A 22,215-nucleotide genomic window follows, 5' to 3' on the forward strand; every position below is an offset into this window, starting at 1 on the left:
CACATTCCAAGAGGAAGTGGTCAGTCTCTTCCCCAACGGCCTGTGGAGGCGGTGAGATCCAGACATGCAAGAAGGATTTGATTGCAAGGGCCCTTCTCATCATCAGCCACGCAACATCTTGGTGCTTGTTTGAAAGTTCATTTTATTTCCTAAAATGGTAGTGACTTGCTAAAAAATTCTCTGTGCATTACAGTGTTGAGGCCTGCCTTGTTAACTCAAAAATTGTATTAAATGCATCCAATGGAATACGTTGCAAGCCTACAAGCAGCAGTGACCTTAGGGGCTGTGCTGCATTTGCTTCTTTTAACGTTGAAAATCCTAGCCAAGGACAACAAAGTGCTGGAAGAATGGGAGGGAAACCAGTGTACTTCAAAAGAAATTCAATTACACCTCCGAATAAATTTGCGCCATGATAACAGTAAATTCAGTTCAACTACGGTCCATGTCACAGTGAATGCTCCCATGTGCCACATCTGTGATCCTTGCCATTTAATTGCATGCTCCTGGGTAAGAATACTAGCATACTAGCATTGTCCTAGACTATTCCTGAGTGAAGTACACCCTTAAATGTATTTTTTATGCTATCGTACAGATAGAATCATATAATGGTTACAATACAGAAGTAGGCCATTTGGCCCATCATGTACATGCTGGCCCCCTGCAAGAGCAATTCACCTAGTATCACGGCCCCGCATTTTCCCCTTGCCCCTGCAATTTTTATTCTTTTCAGATAATGATCCAGTTCCTTTCTGGATGCCATGATTGAATCTGCCTCCACCACACTCTCAGGCAGTGCATTCCAGATCCTAACGATGCACTGTGTACAAAAAGTTTTACCTCATGTCGCCATTGCTTCTTTTGCCAATTATCTTAAATCTGTGCCTCTGGTCCTGGATCTTTCTACAAATAGGAACAGCTTCTCCCTGTCTACACTGCCCAGACCCCTCATGATTTTGAATAACTCTGCCAAATCTTCTCCAAGGAGAACAGTCCCAGTTTCTCCAACTATCTACATTACTGAAGCTCCTCATCCCCAGAACTATTTTCGTGAATATTTTCTGCAACCTTTCTAATGCCTTCACATTTTTCCTAAAGTCTGGTGTTCAAGATTGGATGCAATACTCCAGTTGAGGCCAAACCTATTTTGTACAGGTTTATCATAACTTCTTTGCTTTTGTACTCTAGCCACATTTATAAAGCCTAGGATCTCGTACACTCTCAACCTGTCATGCCACCTTCAATGATTTGTGCACATATACCCCGACGTCCCTGTGTTCCTGCACCCCCTTTAGAATTGTACCCTTTAGTTTATGTTGTCTCTCCAAGTTCTTTCTACCAAAATGAATTACTTTACACGTAAATTTCACCTGATGAGTATATTCCTGTGCCCATCCCTCTTGTAGGTTTTGGCAACTGCTGCAGTATAGCTCCAGGGGTATGTGTATTCTGTGGTCCTTTACCATTTTTAATGTATCAGCAGAGGCAGTGGATTTTCAGCAGGTTTCTCAACCATGAGAACATCACAGCTGATCTTGATCATGGCTATTGTTACATTCATACAGATGGCTGAAGCTCTTTGTAGGCCTCCTGTTCTGTCAGCGCCAAGACCAGAGGAGTAACTATTACACATGGCTAGAAGGATGCATTTTGTGTGGTAGTTGTCTTGTTCTAACTTGACCAGAGCCACCAATTTCAGTCGAAGAAAAGTAAGGGGAGAAATGGAGAGAAACAAATGATGTGGAGTCTTGTAATCTTGTTTTTTTTTAATCTATAAATGGTGTACCCATTGGAAAGAGCTACACCTTCTAACAGTTTTCTGATGATATTTTGCAGGTGATTAACTTCTACATGTGCTTAATTATGGAAAGAAATAAAGAGGCCTGTTTGCCCAGAGTTTACGCATTCAATACTTTCTTCTGGCTGAAATTGCATACTGGAGGTTACCAGACAGTAAAGCAATGGACTAAAGGAGTTAATTTATTTGAAAAGGACCTCATACTGGTACCGGTACATTTAGGAGTGCATTGGTGTTTGACGGTAAGCAAGCATTTCCTCTGGATCTCGTGTTTACTGTGCGCCTATTCTGGATTCCACTAGTTAACATTTTGTTGTCTGCTCATTTACACAAGAGACACTGGGACATGGTTTGGTGGGTGAAGGATGAAATGTGGTGCTAGGCTGTCATTCAATCCTTCATTTATGCAGTGTTTGCTAATCTCGTTCAGGGCAGCAATTGAAGTGCCAGAGTTGGCCTCTTCAGCCCCAGGCTCAGAGGAGAAAAGAGAGTCTGATCTGATGACCACGGATTGTTATCCAGGAGTCCCTGCTAGTAAGAGCTAGTGTGTGAGGACAGGATCAACCCTTTTCAATTGAATATCCAGTTGTACCTTTAGTTTATGCTCAAATATGAAATCAGAGCAAGGAACAAGGGTAACAAATAATTAAATAATTAACAATAGTTATAAAACATGAAGTATAAAAGGACAATTAAAGTAAAAGGAACAAGTATTAAAGATGAGTTAAATTGCCTATACAGCAATGTACATTGTGCTGTCGGCCCAAGCAATGGGAAATTAATGAGCAGATAAGGGAGGGAAAAGTATAGAAACATTTAGGCAATGGTGATCGCAACCTAATAAGTTTGAAGATCAAGAATGAGAACGATGTGGTAAGACAAATCCAGAAGCAATAAATTTAGAGAAAGGCTGATTTTAAGGGGATGAGAATGAAGCTAGGGAAAATAAACTGGAAAATTTTACTAATGGATGAAGAAATAGAACAACAGGGGAAACATTTGACATTGGGATCAGGAGAATCCAGGAGAAATACATCCCACTAAAAAGCAAAAACAAACTAGCCAGTAATGGATAGCACCATGGATGAATAAAGAAATAATGGCAAAATTGAAACTAAAGAAAAAGGCATACACTAAGTACATGGACAACAAACGAAAGGATAATACAAAATAGAAAAGAAAATACAAAAGGATTAGGAAAGAAGTCGAAAAATAATTGAGAAGGCAAGGAAAAATTAAACTCTCCTGGAATATAAAAAAAATAGTGAAGTATGGATAGTAAGTCAGGGTTAAACATTAATACTCAGACTGGCTAAAGATGGAAAGTGATGTTCCACGAAGATCAGTGCTGGGAGCACTGTTGTTCACTGCTTACAAAACAATTTGGACTCAGGGAATTCGAAGTAAAATTTCAAAATTCTTAGGTGACCTCAAGTTCGGGATTACAGTTATACAGAGGAGGATTACAATAAAATACAGGAAGACATTAAACTTGCCGAATGGATCTGTAAATGCCAAATTAACTTCACTAAAGATACTGGAGGTGATACATTTTGGTACGAAGAATAAGGAGGGTGCATGCTCCTTGGAAGTAAGTATCTAAATGGCATAGAGGAAAGAGGGATCTGAGGGTACATATATGCAAATCACAAAGTCACAGCACAGGTTAATAAGAGCTTTTTTAGAAAGCCAAAAAAGAAAACTGGGGTTAATTTCTAGTAGGATGAAGTTGAAAAGCAAAGATGTTATCTTAATGTTACATAGAACCTTGGTTAGATCATACTTGAAGTTCTGCAATACTATTGTCTCCATATTATAGAAAGGATATGGAAGCACTAGAGAAGGTGCAAAAAATGTTTTCTAGAACAACACGAGAACTGATAATCTATCGGGAGAACAGGCTAGGGCCTTTTTCTCCAGAAAAAAAGGAGACTGATGGGTAACCTGTTAGGAATATTTAAGATTATGAAAGGGTTTGAAAGGGTAGACATAAATAAGGTATCTCCACTTTCAAAACCAGAACTTGGGGCCATAAATATAAGATAGGCACGAATAAATCCAACAGCGAATTCAGGAGAAAGTTCTTTACAACAACAACTTTTATATCACCTTTAATGTAATGAAATGTCCCAAGGCATTTCACAGGAGCATTATCAAACAAAGTATGGCTTTGCCACATAAGAAGATATTAGGTGAGATGCTCAAAAGCTTGGTCAAAGAGGTAGGTTTTAAGAAACCTCTTAAAGGAGGAAAGAGAGATGTAGGGATGGAATTCCAGTGCTTGGGGCCTAGGTAACTGAAGGCATGACCACCAGTTGTGCAGCATTTATGATTGGGAATGCACGAGACAAATTAGAGCAACACAGTTTTCCTGGAGGGTTTTGGAGTTGTAGGATATTACAGAGTTAGGGAGGAGCAAGGCCATGGAGGGATTTGAAAACAAGGATGAGAAGTTTAAACTCAAGATGTTGCTTGACCAGGAGCCAAAGTATATCAGCGAACACGGGATGATAGAGGAATGGGGCTTGCTGTGAGTTAAGATACAAGCAGCAGAGTTTTGGAGGGTAGAATCTGGGAGACCAGCCAGGAGTGCTTTGGAATAGTTGGGTCTAGAGGTAACGAAGACATGAATGAGGGTTAGAGGAGCAGATGAGCTGATACGGGTGAAGTGGAACGATGTTATTGAGATGGAAATAGGTGGTCTCAGAAATGGTACATGTATGAAGTCGGAAATTCAGCTCGAACAAATGTGACCCCCAAGGTTGCAAACAGACTGGTTTTATCCAGAGAATGGTTAGAAAGTGGAATTCGTTGCTACAAGTTGAAGCCAATAACACAAATCCATTTAAGGAGAAGCTAGGTAAGTACAGGAGAGAGAAAGGAACAGAAGTCATGCTGATGAGGGTAGATGAAGAAAGGTGGGAGGTTGCTTGTGTGGAGCATAAAGATTTGCATGGACCCGTTGAGTCAAATGTAAATACGAAGTAAAATACCATGTATTTGCTAGAGCAATCTAAAACCGATATCGCTGTCTTGACTCTCCCTCTAGTCCTCCATATTGTTTTGCTTCAAATACTTAGGCTTTATGCAAAGATATAATGGTCTCTGCTTCAATGTGATAAAGCATCCCATGTTCTAACAACTTGAATGAATGGAGTCCCTTATTTTCAGGTTTCAAAGTTTTCAGCCATTAAAAGAAAGGGTAACTGGATATTGTTGTTGACTAGATAACTGAATGTTACTTTCAGGTGGATGGAAAGAAGGCTTCTCTGCTGACTATAAAGGACCAATGGGAAATAGGTTTGAGTGGTCTTGTCCCAGTGGATTTGAGTGCAGAACTGTTTTTAATTTTGCGTGCATTGACAATAAAATGGCTGATGTGGGAAATCAAAAACATTTCTTTTGATTTCTCAAGAAACATGTCAATAAGACACATTATTGGGGCAGACGCGTCGTCAGAGATTTACTCAGTCTAACCAGCGCTGTACATGCTCAGGGAATTTTGCTGGGATAGTGCAGAGGGAGCTTGACTCTTTATCTGATCAGTGCTATACTTGCCTGGGAGTGTTTGATACTGTCATTGAGTATTTGAAATGAAAAATGCTCAATTTCGAGCGCTAATCTCTTCCTTTGCTGAACAGCAAGTTCACAATTGAAGAATGTATCCAAAGTGATAAGATTTGTTATTGAGTTGCCGTGCCACAAATGACCTGCCAATGGCTCTACTGAGCAAGCTGAGATCTTGTGGGGCTGCATTGTGGCTAGCAGACAATTAGCAAGTGCAAGAACTCGGATACCAATGAAAGGTTGTCAAATTCTTCCACTTCTGCCTGCCGCACCCCCCCCACACACCCAGGCTTTGCACGCCGCATGCATCTGTGCTTGGTATCCCGCATGCATCTGCACTCTGTATTGTGTTTCCTAAGTGCTCCTGCTCTTGCCCTGCTCCCTAGTGCACTCTCCATGCTCTGTTCTCTTGGGCTCCTGCTCTGTCTGTTCTCCTGCCAAGGAGAGACAACTCTGTCTGTGGGGAAATACCCATTTTCTTAAAAACATTATTAAAGCATTCTTCACATGCAGCACTTTCATATTCTGAGTGGTGTATAATGTAATTTAGGTGGGGCTCTTATTATTAATCCATTTGAAAAGGGGTCCTTCACTCAGGAAAGTTTAAGAACCACTGATGTAATTGAACTGAATATTTTCTAGCATGCTGCACGGTAGTACACCAGAATTATAGTAGTACCAGCTTAGGTTATCTGTACATTTGCACTGTTTTGTGTCAGCTGATTTTTCTTTTTGATTTTCCTTCTGTAGTCCCTTGAAATGCTCCCTTTATGTCAGTTTATAGTTCCATTGGAGCCCTCAAGTACCTCACCACTGAGCTATTCTCAATGTCAGCTAGATTGTGCCTGTCAATTGACTGTTCTACCAATGGGCCATCACATCCAAGCCAATCCTGAACTGCTTTCTTTCTTTCTTTAATTGCTTTCCCTCTCTCTCTTCCTTGCACACACATCCTTTTCCAGATCACTGGATCGCCTGACCTGCCACATCCCCTTGCCCTCCCAAGTCCATAGACATAGAGGTCATTTGCAGCTGCCCTATTGTCTCTACCTGCCAGAGATCAGCTTGTTTAGCCTCAGCAGAATTAAACCTTTGATCTTCTGATACTGTCTGACTCAGTACTGTCCTGGATGTTTCAATTAGCTGTTGAGCCATGAGGTGAGACTAGTGAGATTTTTGTTAATACCCTCTGACTTAATACAACTTTTGTTGCACTTGGCTGCAACTGCCAAATGGCATGTATTATTAGCGGCTTTTAACCAGTGGATTTGATTCTAGGCCAGAATAAGGAGATCAAAGTATGAGAATCTTTAGATCTTACCCCCTCCCCAAGAGAAGTAGGCAGAAAATTGGGATTGGAAAGTTTCTGAACTCTGAACTCTATGAAAGAAAAAGTGAAGCAAAGCAAATCCTTTGTATAATTCAATTTAAGGTGAACAATAATACTTAAAAGATAAATATTTATTATTAAACAGGTTGCAGATTTAAGAAAAAAGGTGATCCTTCATCTTGATTCCATGGGTCAGTGGAATGATGATGTGTGCCGGACGCTGCTGTAAGTATCTTGCTGTAAGGGAATGTCATAGTGTTTTGCTTCCATTAGTGAAATCGGCTCTCGGGTTCAAGATAACTCAGTTGAAAGCACCCGGTGGATTACAGTTGATTGCACAGTGTTTGTACCATTCCTAACCCCTCAGATGCTGAACCAGTCTGTTCGTATGCAGCAAGACCTGGACAACATTCAGGTTTGGGCTGACAGGTGGTAAGTAACACTTATGCCACACAAGTGCCAAGTAATAATCGCCTCCAACAAGAGAGTCTCCTTGACATTCAATGGCATTACCATGGCTGAACCCCCCACTATCAACATCCTGGGGGTTACCATTCATCAGAAACTGAACTGGACCAGCCTTATAAATACTATGGCTACAAGAGCAGGTCAGAAGAGGCTGGGAATTTTGCGGCGAGTATCTCACTTCCTGACTCCCCAAAGCCTGTCCATCATCTACAAGGCACAAGTCAGGAATGTGATGGAATACCCATCACTTGCCTGGATGAGTGCAGCTCCAAAAACACTCGAAGCTTGACACTATCCAGGACAAAGCAGCCCACTTGATTGGCACCCCATCCACCACCTTAAACATTCATTCCCTCCACCACTGGCACACAGTGGCAGCAACTCACCAAGGTTCTATCGACAGTACCCTCCAAACCCGTGACCTCTGCCACCTAGAAGGACAAGGGCAGCAGACGCATGAGAACACAATGCAGGTTTCCCTCCAAGCCAGTCACCATCCTGACTTGGAGCTATATATCCTTTCCTTCACTGTTGTTGCGTCAAAATCCTGGATCTCCCTTCCTAACAGCACTGCGGGTATACCTACACCACGTGGACTTCTGCTGTTCAAGATAGCAGCTCACACAACCACCTTCTTGAGGGCAGTTGGGGATGGGCAACAAATGCTGGCCTAGCCAGTGACGATCATAATATTTATATTAAATTTATAAAATTAAATAATATAAGAAAAATGGGCAATAAACAGGGGGCTGAAATAGCTGAAGAACTCAAAAGGGAACTGGGTTCTCGTGGACTCAATAATGTCACACCAATTCACAGCAGCAATCTTCAAAGCAATAACACTGTTGAATTGGGTTCACATTATAATTATGGATGGGGAAGGCCATTCATTCTATCTATAAAACCCCTCCTTCTATTGCAATTTTTTTTGGCTCTTAAATAATTCAAGGATTTTTTTTCTCTTAAGCTTTACTCAGTTGTGCATTCCACGTAGTTTTACTTTGTGTGGAGAAGAACTTCCTGATACCAATTTTAAATTTGCCCTTTATCTTGGAACTGGAGACTCTTGACCTCCTTTAATTTAATTTCTACTTAATTTTTTACCTTGTGTACTTCTGTAAGGTTACTTTCTTTCAAAACTGAATGACCCAAGTTTCTTCAGTCTTTATTCGTAAATTGAAACTCTAACACTAGGGTTCAATCCAGTGGCTCTTCAATGCTTGAATGTGGTTGTACTAGAGTATAATGTAATTTCAGCATGACTTGAACTCATGTGATTTAGCTATAAATTCAGCATTCCATTTACTGTGTTAGCTACTGCTACTAAAACTGCCTGTTCTCTGAACTCCTTCCATGGTTATAACAACACCATAAGAACATAAGAAGTCGGAGCAGGAGTAGGCAATTCAGCCCCGCCATTCAATACAATCATGGCTTGATCTCATTTCGGCCTCAAATCCAATTTCCTGCCCTCTCCCCTTAACCTTTCAACCCGTTACTAATTAAAAATCTGTCTATCTCCTCCTTAAGTTTATTCAGCATCCCGGCATTCACTGCACTTTGAGGTAGTGAATTCCACAGATTCACGATCCTTTGAGAAAAGTAATTCCTCCTCATCTCTGATTTACATCTGCCACTCCTTAGCCTAAAACTATGGCCTCTCATTCTAGAATGCCCCACAAGAAGAAACATCCACTTCACTTCTACTTTGTCTATCCCCTTTAGCTTATATCTTATATACCTTATATAAGTATATCTTATATACCTCAATTAGATCTCCTCTCATCCTTTTAAACTCTAGCGAGTATAGGCCTAAACTGCTCAAACTCTCCTCATAAGACAAGCCCCGCATCTCTGGAATCAATCTCATGAATCTCCTCTGAACCGCCTCCAATACAACTACATCCTTCTTCAAGTAAGGGGACCAAAATTGTGCACAGTACTCCCAAGTGCGGTCTCTCCAATGCTTTGTACAGTTGCAACAACACTTCCCTATTTTTATACTCTCTTCCTTTAGCAATAAATGCCAAAATTTCATTTGCCTTCCTTATTACCTGCTGTACCTGCATACTAGCTTTCAGCGATTCATGCACAAGGACACCCAGATCCCTCCGCAGTGAAGCATTCTGAAGTTTCTCTCCATTTAAATAATAAGTCGCCTTTTTATTCTTTTGACCAAAATAGATAACCTAACACTTATTCACATTAAACTCCAGCTGCCAAATCTTGGCCCATTCGCCTAACCTGTCCATATCCATTTGTAAATTTCTTATTTCTTCATTGCAACTTACTTTCCCACCTACTTTGGTGTCATCTGCAAATTTAGCTAAAGTACCTTCTATCCCTGAATCCAAGTCATTAATATAGCTTGTAAATAGTTAGGGTCCAAGGACCAAACCCTGTGGCACCCAACTAATTACAGCTTGCCATCCAGAAAAAGACCCATTTATCCCGACTCTCTGCTTTCTGTTGGTTAGCAAATCCTCTTTCCAAGCTAATATGTTACGCCTAAATCTGTGTGATCTTATCTTGTGTATTAATCTTTTGTGCGGCACCTTATCAAAGGCCTTCTGGAAGTCCAGATAACTACATCTACAGGATTCCCATTATCCAGTTTGCTTGTCACATCTTCAAAGAACTCTAGCAAATTCGTCAGACACGATTTACTCTTCATAAAACCCTGCTGACTCTGATGGATTGCATTTTGACTTTCTAAATGCCCCACTGTTACTTCCTCAATAAAGGATTCCAACAATTTTCCAATTACAGATGTTAAACTAACTGGTCTATAGTTTCTACTTTCTGCCTCCCCCTCTTTTTGAAGAAGGGTGTTATATTAGCATTTTTCCAATCCAATGGAACCTTTCCAGAATCCAGGGAATTTTGGAATATTATAGCTGATGCATCCACTGTCTCTGCTGCCACTTCCTTTTAGACCCTGGGATGTAGGCCATCAGACCCTTTAATCCCAATAGTTTGCTCAGTACCTTCTCAATGGTGATTGTTCTAATTTTCTCCTCCTCTATACCCTCTGCGTTACCTGTTACTATTGGGGTGGTACTAGTATCATCCACCGTGAAAACTGAGGCAAAATATTGATTAAGCATCTGTACCATTTCTGCGTTCCCCACTATTAACTCCCCAGTCTCATCCTCCAAGGGACCAACATTCACTTTAGCTACTCCCTTTCCTTTGATATACTTGTAGAAGCTTTTGCTATCAGTTTTTACATTTTGCATTAGTTTTCTTTCATTATTTACCTTTGCTCTTTTTATTTCATTCATTCACCATTCATAGACTATGTTTATTGTCCATTTTTGCTTCCTATTTCATTCAACTCCTGTTATTATTTATCCTCCGAATCTAAAACTGCTCCAACTTTGATATCATCTGCATATTTGACCATTAATTGTTCCATGTCATTGATGCAAGTTAGAAACAGTGACCAAAAAATTCAGGGCTGGCTTATTTTTGCAAGCCTTATGCGCACATTGTTAACAGCCTGCGTCCACAGGGTGAAGTCCAAATAGCCCTGGATTTTGGGCATTAGACCTCATCAGAATGTAGATGGAACTGCAGTAGGAGCCTGCAAAGGTTATTGCTCTAATTTCAAGGTATATAGTTGGGTTGGATTGTGGGATCTGACCTCAGAGACCATGATTGGGTTTGGCGGGATATTGGTAGGAATATCACAGGCCTCAGGAGAACAGTTGGATGGGATTGGAAGTGCTGTAGGGGATCAGGTGGCAAAATCGCAAATCTTGGAAGTACTGTTTGAGGAATCGGGTAGGAATATAAGAACACGAGAGCATAAAAATAGGAGCAGGAGTAGACCATGTGCCCCACAAGTCCGCTCCACCATTCAGTACAATCATGGCTGAACTTTGGCTTCAACTGACCATTCCCCATGATTCCCTGAGATACCAAAAATCTGTCTATCTCAGTCTTAAATATGCTCATGATGGAACATCCACAACCCTCTGCAGTAGAGAATTCCAAAGAGTGATAATTCTCTGAGTTAAGAAGTCTCTCCTCAAGTCAGGTCAAGTAGATTGGGTGTTTCTCACGTGTCAGTGCAAACTCGATGGGCCGAAGGGCCTCTTAGAACCATGGAACACTACAGCACAGAAAACAGGCCATTTGGCCCTTCTAGTCTGTGCCGAAATATTATTCCGCTAGTCCCATTGACCTGCACCTAGTCCATAACCCTCCAGACCTCTCCCATCCATGTATCTATCCAATTTATTCTTAAAACTTAAGACTAAGCCCGCATTTACCACGTCAGATGGTATCTCGTTCCACACTCTCACCACTCTCTGAGTGAAGAAGTTCCCCCTAATGTTCCCCCTAAACCTTTCCCCTTTCACCCTAAAGCCATGTCCTCTTGTGTTTATCTCTCCTAATCTAAGTGGAAAGAGCCTCTTCTGCACTGTGTGATTCTGTGATTCAGTTCTAAATGATTTGCCTCTTATTGTGAGACTGTGCCCCTGTGTTCTAGATTCCCCAGCCAGGGGAAGCCACCTCTCAGTGTCAACCATGCCAAACTTTTATTTTACAATGAGATTGCCTTTCATTCTTCTAAATTCCAGAAAGAATAGGCCCAGTTTATTCAGCTTCTCATTATAGGACAACCTTCTTATCCCAGGAATCAATTTAGTGAACTAACACTGTACCACCTCCAATGCAAGTATATCCTTCCTTAAATATGGAGATTAAAACTGCACACAGTACTCACCAAAGCACTATACAACTGTACAGATTTCTTTATTCTTTACTCCAATCCTTTTGCAATTAAAGGTCAACATGCCATTGCCTTCCTAATTGCTTGCTGTGCCTGCTTGCTAACTTTCTGTGTACCTTGTACAAGTACACCAAAGTCTCCCTGAGCATCAACATTTATAAGTTTCACACCTTTTAAAAATATTCTGCTTTTCTGTTCTTGCGACCAAAGTGAATAACCTCACACGACACCACATTATACTCCATCTGCCACCTTGTTGCCCACTGACTTAATTTGACATATCTCTTTTTAGCCTTTTTAGGTTTTCCTTCCAGCTCACATTCCCGCCTAGCTTTGTATCATCAGCAAATTTGGATACATTACACTTAGTCTATTCATCTAAGTCATTAGATTGTAATGACTGAGACCTGATCCTTGCGGCACTCCACTAGTTACAGACTACCATCTTGAAAATTACCCATTTATTCTTATTTTTCACTCCCTATTAACTACTCCTCTGTCCATGCTGATATATTATCCCCAACTCCATGAGCCCCTATCTTGCATATTAACCTTTTGCATGGCACCTTTGCAAATCCAGTATACTACATCTACTAATACCCAAAGGTCCACTAGTTCCATCCACAAAAAACACTAATGAATCTGTCAAATACAATTTCCCTTTTATAAAACCATGTTGACTTTGTCTGATCATATTATTATTTTCTAAGTACATTGCTAAAACTTCCTTAATAATTGATTTCAGCTTTTTCCTGATGACTGATGTCAGGCTAACAAGTCTGTAGTTCTTGGTTTTCTCTCTCCCTCTTTTCTTGAATAACCGTTCTGCATTTGTTAACTTCCAATCCGCTGAGACCATTCTAGAACCTAGAAATTTGTGGAAGGTCATAACCAGTGTATCCACCATCTCTGTAGCTGCCTCCTTTTAGAACTTTAAGATGTAGGCCATCAGATCCAGGGGATTTGTAGGCTTTTAGCCTCTTAAGTTTCTGAAATACTTTTTCTATGTTGATATTAATTCCTTAAGTCCCTCATTCTTATTAGCCCCACAACATCTATTTCTGGTATGTAATTTGTGTCTTCTACTTTAAAGAGAGACAGAAAATATTTGTTCACTATCTTTGCCATTTCCTCACTCCCCATAATAATTTCTCTGCTTTCTAAGGAACTGATTTTTTTTAGCTTCTGCTTTTCATATGGGCCTGAATTTCATGCTCTCCCACTGGCGGGTTTTTAGGTGGGAGGGAGCATGAAATTGAAGCAATGGATTCCCTCTGGGTTCCCATCCACCCCAACTGAGGCCCTTATTGGCCACTTAAGGGTCCTTTCCCACCCAGGCTTAACTTTTAGGCTGGCAGGAGGATTTACCATGCGAGTAGGAAGCTTGAAAATGAACGGGCTTAGATCGCGTGCGGGTTGGGGAAGCCCTCCATCTAACTTCGGGTGACGCCCTCCACTAAAGATTCGATGGCTGCTGGACCTCCCCTTGCCCCTTCCCAATCCTCCCCACCCTGGGACCCCCTAAACTTATCTTCCCTCTGGTCCTGGGACTTAAGCTCAGGCATCTTCCTGAAGTTCCTCTCTTTTTCTTGTTTTTTAAAAAATTTACATTGCAGATTGTTTTTAGCTCTCTCAAACCCATAAGTACAAAGCAGGTGCTTTTTCTCAGGGTTCTGCCAGTACTGTTACTGGAGCCTGTGGGAATCATTTCTAACTAAACCATCTTCTTCCCATGAGGGAAGAAACTATTTCATCTATGCACAGCAATTTACCACAACACCACAGGAGAATTGAGGAATACTGGACGTGGAACTGAGATTGGTAGAGCCCATTGTTTGGATGCTACAGATGTTGTTTGGTGCCTGATGCCTATGCACATACTCCTGCCACAATTTATGCTGGACACCATTTTGGTAAAGGAAAACCAGAGCAGCCCTAACCCCCCATGACAATATGATCCACCTAAAAACCCGCCAGTGGGAGAGCGTGACATTCAGGTCCGTATGAAAAGCAGAGGCTAAAAAAATTGGTTCCTTCGAAGCAGGGAAATTATCCTGGGGAGCGAGGAAATGGCAGAGATATTGAACAAATATTTTATGTCTCTCTTTACAGTAGAAGACACACATTACATACCAGAAATAGAGGGTGATATAGGGCTAATAAGAATGAGGGACTTGAGGAATTAATATCAGTATAGAAGAAGTATTGCAGAAACTTAATAACATGTTATTGAATGACGCAGACCAAGATGGTCCCAGGTTCAACACCCAACCTGTAATGAGTTAGCTAGAGTTAACAGTAATCTTCAGTACACTTTGGGCTGTAGGATGTTGAGTCGGTCAGAGTTTTAGTTCCTCACCACTATTGACTAATCCCTGCTAGAAAATATACGTGTGTGAGTAATTCATCGGGCTTGTTGATGATATGCTTCAGTCAAATGGCCTCATGGTCTCAGCTCACACACACAGAATGACCACTGGAAAAGATCCTGGTGACTGGTGTCTAAGCAAGAGTCAGAGCCTTAGGAAGAAAATTGACAGAAAAAGCAAGAGTAGAGAAGTGGTTTCAGAGAGGGCAGAAATACATCTTAGCTTTGTACTGCACAGCTGAAATAGGAATAGGCTTAGAGGCTGCTGCTTCTTCACCTTTGATCACTCCATCAGTTTAAACATAATCAGTATTATGCCACAATATTGAGAGCCAGATGCAGTCAGCTGATTCCAAGGTGATGGTGTTTTTATGCATAGCGCTGGCAGAACAACATTTAAGAATTTGTAGCTTTTAACTTTCTTGTCATATTTGGTTTTAGACGATATCTGCAAGAAGAAAGCAAGAACAAGAAAGGCTGGCATTTGGATTCCTCTGAGTGGATTCTCCGCAGCATGAGATCTCATGTAATTACAAGCATTTTACATTGTTATATTTCACTCCAGACTGCCTGAATATTCACTTGGTTTTGGTAATGTTAAACTGAACTTTACAGAGGTACCAAATCCCAGGTTTGATTCTCAGCCACCACAGCTGGAAGAGCATCACATTCGGCCTCACTTCCTCTGGCAAGGTAGGAGGAAAATTAACACTGGTTTATGGCTCTGATTAGTATCCAGTAACTTTTCTGCACACTTGTTTAGGACAAAATTGGATGCTCCCTGTCGGTGCAAAGATTGCTGAGACTCGCTCTGTGTCCTGACAGATAAGGAAAGGCCACCTTAACTTAGAAACTAGGAGCAGGAGTTGGCCATTCGGCCCTTTAAGCCTGTTCCACCATTCATTTTGATCATGGCTGATCATCCAACTCAATAGCCTGCTCCCGCTTTCTCCCCATACCCTTTGATCCCTTTCGCCCCAAGAGCTATATCTAACTCCTTCTTGAAAACATACAATGTTTTGGTCTCAAGTACTTTCTGTGGTAGTGAATTCCACAGGCTCACCACCCACTGGGTGAAGAAATTTCTCCTCATCTCAGTCCTAAATGGTCTACCCCATATCCTCAGACTGTGACCCCTGGTTCTGGACTCCCCCACCATCGGGAACATCTTTCCTGTATCGACTCTGTCTAGTCCTATTAGAATTTTATAGGTTTCTATGAGATCCCCCCTCATTCTTCTGAACTCCAGCAAATATAGAACAAAGAACAAAGAAAAGTACAGCAAAGGAACAGGCCCTTCGGCTCTCCAAGCATGCGCCAATAATATTGCCCGTCAACTAAAACATTTTGCTCTTCCAGGGTCCGTATCCCTCTATTCCTATCCTAATCATGTATTTGTCAAGCTGCCTCTTAAGCACCACTATTGTACCTGCTCCCACCACCTCCTCTGGCAGCGAATTCCAGACACTCACTACCCTCTGCGTACATTTCCTCTATAGTTTTCTCCTCTCACCTTAAATCTATGTCCCCGAGTAATTGACTCTTCCACCCTGGGAAAAAGCTTCTGACTATCTACTCTGTCCATGCCACTCATAATTTTGTAAACTTCTATCGAGTCGCCCCTCAATCTCCGTCGCTCTATTGAAAACAATCCGAGTTTCTCCAACCTCTCCTCATAGCTAATAACCTCCAGACCAGGCAGCATCTTGGTCTGCACCCTCTCCAACATCGAAATATTCCTAATTGACTCAAGCTCTCCTCATATGTTAGTCCCGCTATCCCAGGAATCAGTCACTTCGCTGCACCCCCTCTATAGCAAGTACATCCTTCCTCAGATAAGGAGACCAAAACTGCACACAATATTCCAGGTGTAGTCTCACCAAGGCCCTGTACAACTGCAGCAAGACATCCCTGCTCCTGTACTCAAATCCTCTCACTTTGAAGGCCAACATACCATTTGCCTTCTTTACCACCTGCTGCACCTGCATGCTTACCTTCAGTGACTGGTGTACAAGGACACCCAGGTTGTTGCACATTCCCCTCTCTCAATTTATAGCCATTCAGATAATAATCTGCCTTCCTGTTTTTGCTATCAAAATGGGTAACCTCACATTTATCCACATTATACTGCATCTGCCATGCATTTGCCCACTCACCTTAGCTTGTCCAAATCACACTGAAGCATCTCTGCATCCTCCTCACAGCTCATCCTCCCACCCAGCTTTGTGTCATCTGCAAATTTGGAGATATTACATTTAATTCCTCATCTAAATCATTAGTATATATTGTGAATAACTGGGGTCCCAGCACCGATCTCTGCGGTACCCCACTAGTCACTGCCTGCCATTCGGAAAAAGACCCGTTTATTCCTACTCTTTGTTTCCTGTCTGCCAACCAGTTTTCTATCCATCTCAATACACTACCCCCAATCCCATGCACTTTAATTTTACATGCCAATCTCTTTTGTGGGACTTTGTCGAAAGCCTTCTGAAAGTCCAAATAAACCACATCCACTGGCTCCCCCTCATCAATTCTACTAGTTACATCCTCTAAAAATTCCAGTAGATTTGTCAAGCATGATTTCCCTTTCATAAATCCATGCAGGGGGCTACCTGCTGCCTGAAGAACCATCATGGTTTCCATATATTATTATTTAGGAATAATCCACAACCACATTTAGAGTGATTGAGATTAAATGGATCCCGTTTTATGCATCATTTTTTTGTTCCATCCTGAGGTTGCAGTTTTTTTATTCTTTCATGGGATGTGGGCATAGCCTCAAAGCCCATTCCTAAATGTGCTTGAGAAGGTGGTGGTCAGGCACCTTTCTGAACAGCTGTTGCTTGAACTCTGCACTGGTTTAGTACACCTGACTGGCTTGCTAGGCCATTTCAGATAGCATTTAAGAATAAATCACATTTCTGCTGAATAACATGTAGGCCTGACCAGGTAAAGACGGTAGTTCCTTCCGTAAAGGACATTAGTAAACCAGATGGGTTTTTACAACAATTGATAGTTTCATGGTCACCATTACTCAGAATAGCTTTCAATTCCTGATTTTTATTCATGGAATATATTTATTAATTTAATTTTAATTCCACCAGCTGCCATGGTGAAATTCAAACCCTTGTCCCCAAAGCATTAACCTGGTTATCTGGATTACTAGTCCAGTGATATTACTTCACCTCCACTGTCTCACCTAAATCAGTCACAGGAGTGCAGGGTATTCCTGAGTGCACTGCAGTTAAAACCAATGGAACAGTTTATCTGCAGTAAGGTGGAAAATGATGGAAATACAGACCAGATGAAGAGAAAACCTATTTGACCATTTTGGGTGCAGATCTTTTGCCCTTTTTCCAGATGCTGATGAAACAACAGTCTATTTGCAGCAGTTCAAACTGACTGTTCCCAGATATTTTCTTTGTTCCTTCGCACATTGCAGACAGGGATGAGTAGATTTTCAATTTACACAAATTTGCAGATTGCGGCCATTGGAGAAAGTGCCAGATGTTCATCTCTATTGATTTTAATAGAGTTTAAAATTGGGTAGTTTCTATTAAGGCTAGAATTCCAATTCTGCACCAGTCGACAATTGAAAATCTATCCCATCCTGTTTACAGTTTGGCTTAACAATGGTTCCTTAAAGTGATTTGTTGTAAAAACAAAAAACTGCGGATGCTGGAAATCCAAAACAAAAACAGAATTACCTGGAAGAACTCAGCAGGTCTGACAGCATTGGCGGAAAAGAACAAAGTTGATGTTTCGAGTCCTCATGATCCTTCAACAGAATCACAGAAATCCTATTAGCTGGCAAGAAGTGAAGTAACAATTGGTGATATCCAAGCCTTTAAGTCCTGTAATTAGCATATCAGCTCAACAATAAACAAGCAATTTATTTTAGTGCTGATTAAATGGAACTCTTGAACAATAGGTAGGAATTATTGAATAGAGGTAAAGGAAAACTGAGAGTGCAAAAGTCTGAAATTAAAAAAAACACTGAGCTTGCCAAAAAATAAAAACAACAAATGTATTTTGAAATCATGTTTAAAACAAAACTCATTTTTAACTTCTTTCTATTCTGATAGGAAGTCCCACAGCAAATGAATGGAAGTGATTGTGGAGTATTTGTGTGCAAATATGCTGATTACATTGCAAGGGATGAGCAGATTACCTTCACCCAGGTAGGGAATTATTCATATATAAAAACAAAAAACTGCAGATGCTGGAAATCCAAAACAAAAACAGAATTACCTGGAAAATCTCAGCAGGTCTGGCAGCATCAGTGGAGAAGTTCTGTTCTTCCTCTAGTTCTGTTGAAGGGTCATGAGGACTTGAAACGTCAACTCTTTTCTTCTCCGCCGATGCTGCCAGACCTGCTGAGTTTTTCCAGGTAATTCTGTTTTTGTTTAGGGAATTACTCATGTTCTTTTAAAGATTAAGTTTTCTATTTATCAGCATGAATGGTATTAGTATTGGGAAACTGGATATTTCCCATTTTGGACCCAAATCAGATATAGCAAGCCTGGGTGCTCTGTCCATTTACAACAACCACTGCCAATGATAAGTCCAGCCCTCACTGCACTAGGCAAACATGTTTTCCCACAGCAACCATTCTGTGACCTAACTGAGTGAGACTGGCAGTTTACTCCCAACTAGCACCTTGGACATTTGCTATGAACCACATCCATTGGCAACTGAATTAAGACTATCAAAATCCATTTCATACTGAGAACCAGCAGACCGAAAATACTATCATACCAATAGTCTGTGATAGATTTGAATACAGGTACCAAAGGTGAAAGACGACTGTCAAGGCTCAGTATGTCCAGATAAGCCTGTAAACACTGGTCACTTGGGTGCGATAAGTTACCTGAGCCAGATGCAAATTACCATCGGGATAAGTAGATTGGGGCTGAAGGACTGGTGTTGGAAATAGGGTTTCCATTTCACTGGCAGCAGTATTAAGACCAAAAAGTACTGTTGGAATGGGCTCAACCTAACAAGGCTGGGAAGAGGGTCCCAGTTGAAAGAATAAATGGGGTGGTCACTAAAAATTTGAACTCGTGAATGTTTTGTAATTTAATTGTGTTTAATTGTACTGGGCATTTACTTATGCCCCTATAAATAGATTTACATTGAAACAGTGGTGGGACTCTTGTATTGTGTAACTCTGTAAATAAATTCTTATAAATGTATGTAAATTGGTTCCAGATCTAATCTTCATCAACTGGAATAGAACAGTAAAAGAAGGGGCAGGGCAACAGGTGGAAAAGATAATATAAATAATTAGTCAAAAACAAATGAAAGAGTGTAGAATAATTATTAGCCAGAAATTGTGCTTTTGGCATTACAGATAAAGAGACAACTAAAAGATGTAAAGTAATTAATTACACAGGAGAGAGAAATGAGAAATAGGTGAGTAAAACATTAGAGCAGAAACACAGGCTCGGGTGCATGATGTATAAAATAGGAAATGGAAACAACAAGTCCTGGGTAAGTGCAGATGGTCTATCATCTGAAAGAGAAAAGGCAGGTTAATGTTTGAAGTGTAACCCTTTTTCTCATGTTGCGCCTGCAGCAATTTCTGTTTTATGATCAGTTCCAATATATGTCCGTGGTCACTTCATCACAGCCTTGGGAACGTGTTGACACCAGGATTTTAAGTATATCCGCACGATCTCCTTTGGAACTGAGAGAAACCCTCAGTTGTGCAATTCTAGATTTGATAAAGTGGAATGTCCCTGGCTTTGAGTTCCACTCTAAGAGGAGGTCAGTCAGCCCATCCAATTTGAATGGGAGGGCATGGCAAAGACATCCAGCCTCAATGATTTAACATAAGCACCAAGATGTTACAATCACTGACAGACAAAGATTGCAACTACAATGGATTCTTGGCACTATGAACTAACACCAACAAAAAAAGGTTTTGTTAACATAAAAGCAAAATACTGGTTTTGGTTCCCCACCACTGTACTGACTAAGTCAATCCATCTACAAAACCAGGGTAATCCCAAGATTGTGTCTTTGAGTCCTGTATAGATGTATGTATTGGAGAGTACAGGTATAACAGTGAGGGAATTTTATTGAGAGTACAAGCCTGTCAGGGTATACCAGTGGAGTATAGAACTGAGGGTGTAGGGCTGTCACTGCATGACACTGGGTACTGTACTGCTGGATACATGTTTGTCACTGTATAAAACTGGAGTAGTGTACTGGTGGCTACAGTCTGTCACTGGTGGAGGGAGCAGTTTGAGGTTATAAATTAAAAATATATAAGTAACATATCACACAATATTCATGTGTAATGGATTAAATGTGCTTTTTATTTTCTGCATTTTTAACAAACAGCTAAATAAATTCTAGGACACCACCAAATAGAATTTCAAATATTAAAGTTTATTGTATTTTGATTTCTTACAGCATGACATTCCATACTTCAGGATGAAAATGGTTTGGGAGATTCTCCACAAAAAGTTATTGTGAAGTTCGGCTGTTGGTAGAAACATTATTAAGGATGAGGTGGTAATGATTTAAGTGTATCTGTTCTGGCCTTTGAATGGACAGAAATGTGCCAAATGCTGGACTCTTACTGGAGCCTGCATCTCCCACCTTGTATTTGAATGGGGATGGAATGAGATGCTAATTGTCATTATCCTCACCTATTCCTCATTGAGGTTTTGTGAGTATTTGAAGATGGTAGATAACAAAAGTAAGTTAACTCAGTATGAACTGAACATCCAGCTTGACCGTCCTTTTTTGACAAGCCCCCAAAACTGACTTCTGGCAAAAAAGGTGGTGATCAGAACTGTGTTTCAGTGTATGTGTTTCAGTAATGCACCTAACAGCAATAAAACCTCCAGAAAAGTGGGGTGAGGATTTCTTGTCTTTATGCCCTTCCAAAACAGTGTGTGCAGTTTGTAATGCCAGCAACTCAATGCAGATAAAGAAAGACTTTTCCTTTCCTAGACACCTGGGGCAAGTATAATGCTTTTTAGATTTGGCTGGTGTAATTGTCATCGTGGTAATACAGTCACTCCGTTATTACAGCAACTGCATCTGTGTGGAAACCGTTGGATTGGTAATTCCTTTGGATACTGTATGCTCTTCCAATGTTTTGTCTACTGAAATTTATATTTATGACTTTCACATTTAATAAAGTTTATTTTGTTTTCATGTTCTGACTTTTGGTATTGTCAGTGATGTGTTGGATCTATGATTCGCCATCAAGTGAGCTGAAGGCAGTAATACAGCTTTTAATACTGTAAGTAACTAGTGTATGTAAATGTAGAAGTCTCATGTGGAAGCAGCATTGCAGCTTCAGATACGTATTGGGTTTTGTTGTATTATATAAATTAGTTCCCTTTTATGAATCTCTGTAGAGAACCCCAATCCCAGTGTTTTGCTGATAGGCCACTCTCAGGAATATTCAACAGTGTTGCACATAGTGATGTGACGTGGGTTCACATATTCACTTCTCTATAAAGTAGATAATTCTTGTAGGAGATCTTTAATAATTTGCAGCTTCTATCTATTGTCTTCCTGAACCAAGAGTAAAGACAACGATAAAGTAGAATGTCCCTGGCTTTGAGTTTCACTCTGAGAGAAGATCAATCAGCCCATCTAACTTGAATGGGATTCTATGGCAACAACATCCAGCCTCAATGATTAACACAACCACCAAGATCTTACAATCACTGACAGACAAACGTTGCAACTACAATGGGTTATTGGCACTACGAACTAACATCAATTTACAACAAGAATACTTTTGGTACCCCACCACTGCACTAAGTCAATGCATCCACTAGATTGTTCCTTTGGGTTCCATATAGATGCTTATTTGGAGCCTTGGAAAGCAATTATGTTCCCATTAATTTCCATATGTCTCAGTTTGCAAATAAAAGCAAACCTTAATGTTCTGATTTAGAATTTATTCACTTAATGAG

The 22,215-nt window shown here is 40.7% G+C and overlaps 1 protein-coding gene across 1 annotated transcript in view; it reads left to right on the forward strand.

The window, feature by feature from the left end:
- Nucleotides 1-21,442, forward strand: part of senp2 (SUMO specific peptidase 2) — a 76,709-nt gene extending 55,267 nt beyond the window's left edge. The window contains exons 13-17 of the mRNA XM_041201086.1: nucleotides 1,834-2,037; nucleotides 6,838-6,917; nucleotides 14,711-14,795; nucleotides 18,355-18,450; nucleotides 20,690-21,442. Of these exons, the coding sequence (XP_041057020.1) occupies nucleotides 1,834-2,037; nucleotides 6,838-6,917; nucleotides 14,711-14,795; nucleotides 18,355-18,450; nucleotides 20,690-20,752 (528 nt within the window). The 3' untranslated portion in view covers nucleotides 20,753-21,442. The remainder of the gene's footprint in view (nucleotides 1-1,833; nucleotides 2,038-6,837; nucleotides 6,918-14,710; nucleotides 14,796-18,354; nucleotides 18,451-20,689) is intronic.
- Nucleotides 21,443-22,215: the final 773 nt, after the last annotated feature.

The sequence above is a fragment of the Carcharodon carcharias genome, chromosome 12 (assembly GCF_017639515.1).
Source record: "Carcharodon carcharias isolate sCarCar2 chromosome 12, sCarCar2.pri, whole genome shotgun sequence".
Taxonomy (NCBI): Eukaryota; Metazoa; Chordata; class Chondrichthyes; order Lamniformes; family Lamnidae; genus Carcharodon; species Carcharodon carcharias.